The sequence below is a fragment of the Etheostoma spectabile genome, chromosome 19 (assembly GCF_008692095.1).
Source record: "Etheostoma spectabile isolate EspeVRDwgs_2016 chromosome 19, UIUC_Espe_1.0, whole genome shotgun sequence".
NCBI lineage: Eukaryota > Metazoa > Chordata > Actinopteri > Perciformes > Percidae > Etheostoma > Etheostoma spectabile.
The window spans coordinates 11196979-11205770 of NC_045751.1; the positions used below are offsets into that span (position 1 = coordinate 11196979).

The 8792-nt window shown below is 41.1% G+C and overlaps 1 protein-coding gene across 3 annotated transcripts in view; it reads right to left on the minus strand.

Moving 5' to 3' along the window:
* Window positions 1–1273: 1273 nt before the first annotated feature.
* Window positions 1274–8792, minus strand: part of col4a5 (collagen, type IV, alpha 5 (Alport syndrome)) — an 82680-nt gene continuing 75161 nt past the window's right edge. For all 3 annotated transcript variants that reach the window (XM_032499377.1, XM_032499378.1, XM_032499379.1), the window contains 5 exons: window positions 7787–7999; window positions 5958–6135; window positions 4923–5037; window positions 3972–4144; window positions 1274–2708 (listed from right to left, as the gene is read on the minus strand). In XM_032499377.1, the coding sequence (XP_032355268.1) occupies window positions 2627–2708; window positions 3972–4144; window positions 4923–5037; window positions 5958–6135; window positions 7787–7999 (761 nt within the window). In that variant the 3' untranslated portion in view covers window positions 1274–2626. The remainder of the gene's footprint in view (window positions 2709–3971; window positions 4145–4922; window positions 5038–5957; window positions 6136–7786; window positions 8000–8792) is intronic.

Sequence of the window (8792 nt, forward strand, 5' to 3'; positions counted from 1 at the left end):
TAAGACAATAAACCCCCAAAAAAACAATTTCACAAGTGTGTTAGCAGATACTTCTCACATGGGGTCATTTAAATCAGGGGTCTTCAACTTTTTCCAGGCCAAGGACCCCCAAACTGATGGCGAGATGGAGCGGGGACCCCCTAATTATATATATTGTATAACATTGGGTTATATCAAACTGGTCCTATAGTGCCATGTGTGCACTGATGACTGAAAGACATCTTCTGCCTCCATTTATCTGTTTACTACAGTGTGTTGAATTCATGTTAATGTGTATTTAAAGACATTTCAATTACTGGAAAAAATTGAATTGCAGGGGGGGGAAAAAAGTCTAATCAACCAAAACTTTCGCGACCCCCATGCAGTACCTCCGCGGACCCCCTGTTGAAGACCCCTGATTTAAATGATTGTTTTGGACCAAAAGAGGTCATATAATCCTTCTTTCCTCTCCCGTTAACCCTCACGTTGTCCTTAGGTCAAATTTAACCCTTTTTCAGTTTAAAAAAAAGAATTTGTCACAAAAAATGGGCCGTCGAAATAAGTAAATGGGCCGTCGAAATAAGCGTTGAAAATGTCAACATCAAAAAATATCAAAAAACGTTAAAAAAAAGCACCCACAACATTTAAAAAGTGACAAAAAATTTAAAAAAAAGCAATGATAATGTTGAAAAAAAGTGACAAAACGTGTTTTTTTTAGGGTTAATCATGTGATGACTCTTAGGAGGAGCCTGACCCCCAGGGCTGCAACACGTCTCCTACGCAGTATTTACCCCAAATAATAGGGGAATAAAATCCCTAAAATGTTCACGAAATAGGACATTTTTAGAAGACGGCTATTTGGACATAGTATTTATTTCAGTCTTAAAAGTTTATAACAACTTCTGGATAACATAACATGAAAAACAAAAACAAAAAAAATAAAAAGAAATAAAACACAAATACACATTTTCAATCGCACCCCAGGTTGTTGACATAATTAGAATTCATAAAAGCTGGTTTGAAAAAATAAAAAATAACATTAAAATCACAGGAACATTTATACCCCCCAAACCCCCCCCCCGACCCCCCCGAAAACAGCTCTCGTAGTCGTCCTACCGTTCAGTAGTCAGGAGTCGCATGTGGATGAGAACAGACCCTAACCCTGCGTTTCCGCGGGGACGAGGCTGAACATCTGAACTGGTTCAGATGAAAAATTCAAGCCAGCAAAAGTGGATTGTAGGTTTTGGTGCAAAACAGGCCCCATAACCTTAGGCCTCTTTTTTTTTTTTTTTTAACAAACAAAGCCCAGCACCGGAAATTTAAAAAAAAAAAAAAAAAAAAAAAAAAAAAAACAATATCAAGATCTTCTAACCAAAGAGCCGAGATTTAATTGAAATCCTTTTTGCACACACATATCTGCAACATTCGCCCGATCATTAGACTACCTAAAAAAAGCAAATCCCATTCTACAAATTGAATAAAGAAAGGTTTAAGCGACTGGCTTGGTTAATATTATACAAGACTGTCACGTCTGAGGGAAAATGGCTCCGTCTGTGCTCAGTAGTCGGCCTGACGTTTGTTTGTGAACGATCCCCCCCCCCCCCACAGCCGAATAAAGTTCATATACCTTTTTATCCTCTTTTTTCAAATATATATTTATTATATATAAAATACTGTTTCATTCATAAAAGCCTTACTTTGTACAATATCTGAGTTGATGTGTGTCAGTGAGCAATGAAGTGAGTAATGAGTGTGTGCGTGCATGTGTGTGTGTGTGTATTTGTGTGTGAACGCGTGAGCTAAAAAAAGAACCTGGACAATTGTCTTATTGTAACAAATAGCTGGTACCGATTCATGACCTAATACGCTAAAAACAAAAAGGTGTTTTACACAATATACACATTTTATTACTTACAATGAGAAGGTTAAAGAAAGCAGGCGTGGGCTGGGGGTTAGAGGGCGGGCTGCAGCGGGGTTAGTACCACCAAACGGAACGACAGACGGAGAGAAAGAGCGTGTGGATGAAGAGCTAGTAGTAAAAAAAAAACAAAAAAAAAAGACAGTCTCACGAAGGAAAGCTCATCGTCAGTGCATCTCTCATCTTGGATGTTCCGAAGTCAAAGTGCCGATTTGGTTGCTGTGGAGACCGTCCGCTCCTCCTCACGAAGGCCATAAACAAACAAAAACAAAAAAAGAGCTTCTTTTGTCTAGAAATGGTACAACATCACGTTGTTCTTGCACCGACGTCGACAGTGATTAAATAAAAAAAGGAAGAAAAAAAAAAAGAAACAATGATCATTTTGGGAAAAGAAGGGAAAAGAATTAAAAAAAATTTAAAAAATGCACTTTCGCTTTTTTTCACACATCCGTCATGGCACCAGTTAGTGGGTATTTTTCTTTTGTTTTGAGGTACTTCTTAAGAGAAACAAAGAATTCATGTACAATGTATTTACGCTGTGTTGTACAGTAGCACCATTGTTTTAAGTCGTAAGTTTGTTGTTTTATCGAAGACAATGCACAATTGGAATTCCACCACGTCGTCCTCCTCCCTCCCCCCCCTCCCCCCTCCCCTATTTGTTCCTCGTCATCCATTCATCTCTTGATTTCGATCGTGCGTCCCCCGAAATGCTGATGTTGCCGTGTGCCGTTACGTCCTCTTCATGCAGACCACGCAACGGCTGACGCGCGTTCGTAAGTTACCCGCCTTCAGAGTCTCCGCCTGGGGCTTCCTGTAAGGACCGAAGGGGGGAGGTGGTTAGGATGGATAGATAGATAGATAGATAGATAGATGGATAGATAGATAGATGGATAGATAGATAGATAGATAGACAGATAGATAGATAGATAGACAGATAGATAGACAGATAGATAGATAGATAGATAGATAGATAGATAGATAGGATAGATGGATAGATAGATAGATAGATGGATGGATAGATAGATAGATAGATAGATAGATAGATAGACAGAGAGAGAGAGACAGACAGACAGACAGACAGAGAGACAGACAGACAGAGAGACAGATGGAATAAAGATTAGATATATCTTTATTGTCATTGTACACTGCAGAACAATGACAATGATCTGTTAAGCAGCGCTTCAGCAGTGGCAATAAAAAAATGAATAAACAAAACAAAGTCAAAAGGCAACTAGAAAAAAATGAATTTAAGCAAAATAGATATAAATACTCAAAGTGTTTAAAAAGTTACCTTAAAAAAAGTGGTAATGATAGTTATCATGCGTTCTTTCCGTCTTATTTTGAGATATATGAAATCATGAGAAACCATCAGGCCCCTAAATCTCTAAATATTTTCTCTTGTCTTAATGTCACATCTGTTTCTCCTCCTGACTAGTCTATATCTTCCTCCTTCCACTTCAGGGATTGCTCAGGTGTTGCCGGATTTCCACCGGATTTCCTTCTATTCGGCTGGATGTCCGTCACCTTCCGCTTTCTTTGTGCTGTTGTTCTAACCTCCAGTGGATTTCTGAGGACTATGGTTACCTGGTCCTCAGATCTCTGCAGGGTAAATCCAGACCACTAGCTAGACTATCTGTCCAATCTGGGCGCCCGGATAGCTCAGTTGGTAGAAGATCTAGAGGTTTACTCCTAGATGCTGTGGCCGTGGGTTATTCTGACCAACCTGCCATCTCTCTCTCTCTCCCCTTTCATGTGTTCAGCTGTTGAATAAAAGCCTAAAAATGGCCAAATAATCTTTAAATATATCTCTCCAATCTGAGTTTTCTGTTGCAAGACTAAAACAACTTTTGAACATGATTTGAATTTGACTGGTTTAAAGAAATGCCAATAAATGTGGACTAGCCGGACCCTCCTCCGCAGCGCTGTGAAAGAAGGTCTGGCAATGCGAGACTACCTCCTGACTAACCCCACATGATCACGAGTAGTCAGTTTTGGGGCTTCTTGCCCTGAACCTTTACTGAAACATCAACAGCTCTTGTCACTGCAGCGCCCTGCTGGCCTCCTGAGTCCGTACCTGAACATCTCCGATTGCTCCACGGTGGCCAGCCAGAAGCTGTAGGAGTTGCCGTAGTAGTTGCACGTCCCTCTGCCGTGGCACTCTATGAAGGGGGCGCTGCGAAACTCCTCCAGGCAGGACCCGGGGGAGGCCAGGGCCTGACCGGAGCCCTCTGCACCCGCACTGGTGTGCTGCGGAGGAGAGGCAAGACGGGTTACACACTGCACTGCATAGATGAGGGTAAAAGATGGGTTAAGCATGGCGTTGGGATATTATAACGACATCAATACACGAGGCTACAGATCCTCTTAGAGTTTGCATTTTGTAATATCGTGATACGACACAAGGGTTGTCTGTTTCTGGTGACTATTTATCAAAACTCTCAATGTGTAAATATTTTGTGAAAGCACCAACAGTCAACTCTACAATATCTCCATAGTATCCACATTGATGTATTTTGTAAAAAACGTTATATTTGATTTTCTCCAAAATCGCCCAGCTCTACAGTCATGTTTAGGGGCATTTTGTGAGCAATTGTGTTTAGTGCAAATGTATATGTGTAATGTGTAGAGCGGCAGAAAATGATTGATTATTTGATTAATTGTCAACTATCAAATTAATTGGCAACTGTAATGTACCCGTGAGTGCAAAAAACAGTAAAGATATTGTTACAAAATATCGAATCGCCAACTATTTTGATAATCCATTATTGAGTCATTTTTAATAGAAAAAAGGACAAACTTCTGTGATTCCAGCTTGTTAAGTGTGAATACCTTCTAGTTTCTTCTCTCGTCTGTGACAGTAAACTGAATATCATTAGGTTGTGGACAAAACAAGACATTTGAGGACGTCATCGTGGTCTTTGGGAAACACTAAAAACACATTTTGCACCATTTGCTGACACTTTATAGACCAAACGACTAATCCGTTCATCCATTAAAGAATGGCCAGATGACTGGGCCGTCCTACCATCATGAAGGAGTACCCTATCCACAGAGCTTCCCAATTTGAAGGGCAAGAGGGAATCTGGATGGTCTGACTGTGGACTGCGATCACCATGGCTGGGGCTTCACACACCGCACACCTGCACACAGAAATATCACATCAGACACCTCGCATGCTGCCTTTGTGGTACCTTCCACACCCTGGAACTCAGAAGCTTGAGCTGGAGGTGGGAATGAGGGAACGCTTCATTAAAACAGGGATTCATAAAGTCCGGACCAAACGACCTGGACCATACCTTGTGCTATGATGCAATACTTTTTCTACTTTACAATACATTGTTATATTGTTGTATCATTGTCATGTTGACTATACAAGAACAAAAATGGTCAAAAACGTTACAAAAAGCTACCAAAACATTGTAAAAAGGGACAAAAATGTTGCAAAAAGCGCTGCAACAGCGGAAAAAATGTTAAAAAATAACGATACTGCTGTACTTTTACTACACGCAGCTAAGAATACTGCTGTACTTTTACTACACGCAGCTAAGAATACTGCTGTACTTTTACTACATGAAGCAAAGAATACTGCTGTACTTTTACTAAATAAAGCTAAGAATACTGCTGTACTTTTACTACATGCAGCTAAGAATACTGCTATAATTTTACTATATAAAGCTAAGAATACTGCTGTACTTTTACTACAGGCAGCTAAGAATACTGCTGTACTTTTACTATATAAAGCTAAGAATACTGCTGTACTTTTACTACATGAAGCTAAGAATACTGCTGTATTTGTACTACATGCAGCTAAGAATACTGCTGTACTTTTACATAAATAGAAGTTGGACAGGACTGTGTGTGAGACACAAAAATAAGACAGAAGTGCTAATACAACAGCTTTCACTGCTGGTGATGCACTTGGCGGCCATGTTGGATTTTGAGCTCGGGCTACAGTGAGGTTGTCCGACTTCAGGGGGTGTTTTTTGACTTTGACCTCGGAAATCCCGAGTACAAATGGAAGGCACCACCCAGCCTCTGTGCCTCCGACCCCCAGCCCTACCTGCTGATGAAGGGCTTGATGCCCTCTCCGGTGATGGGGGCCATGGACATGGGCATGGGCTCGGGCGTGGACAGCCAGTAGGAGTAGTCGTTGCGGGAGGCGAAGTTGCAGACGTTGTTGATGTTGCAGAACATGAAGGGCATGGTGCTGAACCGGCGCAGACAGCTGCCGGCCGTGCCTGGAACAGAGCGAGGAGGAGATCAGATAGAGGAAGTGCTTTTGATGACATCCCTATAAACTGGGACAACTTAGGCCATGATCACAGTTGGCGTCTTTTTTCAAAAGAAAAAGTTGACTAGGGCGGTTTTGTAGTTTGAAAAAGAAGCCGGCAGCGTGTTGGTTCCAAAAAGCAGCAGAGGGCGTCTTATGTTGGGCGTCTACAGTATCCAATATTTCTATGTGGAGCGGTGCTAATGTTAGGTAAAACAAAGCGGTCGAGCGAGCTAGAGAAAGGACAGAGAGAGCGAGCGGTGCTACCACTAACGTTACATGAAACAAAGCGAGTTCGCCCAACCAACGTTCCCTGAACACATCATATAACTCGCTATGTATCTATGAATCTAAGTCTATGTATCTGCACCTTTTAATTTTTTCTTGTTGTTAACCCTCATGTTGTCCTTGGGTCAAATTTGACTCGTTTTCAATTAATTATTTTTTTTGGGCACAAAAAAAACTGGGCCGTCAAAAGAAGCGTTGAAAATGTCAACAATTAAAAAATATCAAAAAACTTTGGCAAAATCGTCAAAAAAAGTGACAAAAACTTCGGAAAAAAACGATGATAATTTTTTTTTTCATGGTTGACAGGAAGACACTCACAAGGGCGAAGGAAATCACCGGTCTCCTTACTCCGTTTTTCAAAAAAAGACCTTTGACGTCTTTTTTTCCAGAAACTTTTTCAACTTTAAAAAGTTGCTCTGAGCTGCAGAAAAAAAGCGGTCATGACTTTTTTTTTTAAAACATGGTTTACCCCATTAGCTTGACGTGGTCATACTCGGATACTAGTCAGAATATGAGTCGGATTCTGGGATTCTGGGGCGTGTTTCAACCCAGCCAGGAAAGGTAATTGGATAGACCTGCAGCCAATCAGAGCAACAGCAACAACATCAGCTTTCCAATCGACAAACGCCTAAAGACTTAAAACTCGGGGGGACAGGGTCTTTTCTGTGGTTGGACCTAAACTCTGGAACGCTCTGCCCCCCCCACGTCCCAACAGCCCCAACAGTTGAGTGTTTTAAGTCTCGTCTAAAGACACATTTTTATTCTTTGGCTTTTAACTCCATGTGAGTTGTGTGGTCCTCTGATGTCTCTTATTGTTTAACTGTATTTTAATATTTATTCATTTTATCTATTTCTTTTTTTTTTTTTTTTAAACCCGATGCTCTTATTTTGTTTTTACAATATTTTATATTAATTGTTTTGTATGTTTGAGTTTTCTGTGCAGCACTTTGGTAACTTTGTGTTTGCAAAATGTGCTATAGAAATGAAGTGGATTGGATTGGATTGATCGTGGTTCTCTGTTCCTCTTCTAAAATGAATGCGCTGTCGATATCTTCTATAACAGACGCCGTGGAGAAATCTACATCTCAACTCTCCAGCGGCAGCCATCTTTGTTGTTATTCAACCCAAGCGCTCTTTGGTGACGTGGTTGATTATGTCCAAAGATCTCTGGTTCAAGCATAGTAGCTCCACAACAGATGAAGTCCAGACTGAACTCCCCTACCTCAAATGTGGGCGGGGCTAAGTTCAGCTGGCATCCGGGAACATTACTCCATAGGAATGTAACGTTAAACAGACGGCAAGTGTGAAAAAGTGACAAAACTCCTCCGTACCGAGGTCCTGTCCGTGGGCCCTCTCGTTGCCCTGCACGTACAGCAGGGAGTAGCCGTCGTAGATGAGGCTGGTTCCTTCGGGGCAGAAGGGCACTTCCTGGGCCTGGCTGTGTCGGGTGATGAGGAAGCCGTGGGCAGCGGAGACGGATCCCGGTGGACCGGGGAGACCCTGTGGACCGTCGGAACCGGGGGGACCAGGGTAGCCACGCTGACCTAGAATCAAGAGAAAGGCACAGGGATAGGGATGGAACGACGCGTCGTGAATAAGTTAGAAATCAATTTACATGTGTAAAGATTACAACCTGTTGAGATAAAAAACGTCCTAGTGCGGAATCTACTTTAGATTTCACTTGTTTGACTTCAGACGTCACTACGCCTTCTTAGTTCATTCATTTAAAGAGATTTATTTCTATTTATTTAGTTATTTCGATGTGGAATTTGTTATAGAAATCAAATTATTATAATTTTTATATAATTTTTGTTGTTTAGGACAAAAGCGCTGCACTCTGAGACAGCGAGGACACGGCCGGAGAAACAACAGACACGAGACGTTAACGTTGCGTTCGAGTACACCTCAGTAAGCTTGTGTTGCGTTCAATGTTGTGTTCTTTTTGTTGTTTGACAGCAAAAGGACTGGTAATAAAAGTTGTTCTTATAAGTTGTTGTAATTACATTTTTTAAAATAATTTAACATATGGTCTTAGCAATAAATCCTGAGAATAATTGTACTGTAAACCTAAAATCATTAATTAAACCATGAGTTGAGTGTATTGTTACATCCATAGAAAGGCATGTATTACAAATGGGAAGTTAGTTATCAGAGAGAGTTTACTGCCTGCTAACTTGATTATGGTATCGTGCAATTGTGCATTTGTGCATTTTGCAATCCATAAGTCAGTGATCACAGCATGATTTAATGGGAAATGTGCAATCTGTGCAGAATTAAGTGCAATATGAGGGGGGGAGGATGTGCTGTGGGTTCTTCTGTGCGTGTTGGGGAAAGGCG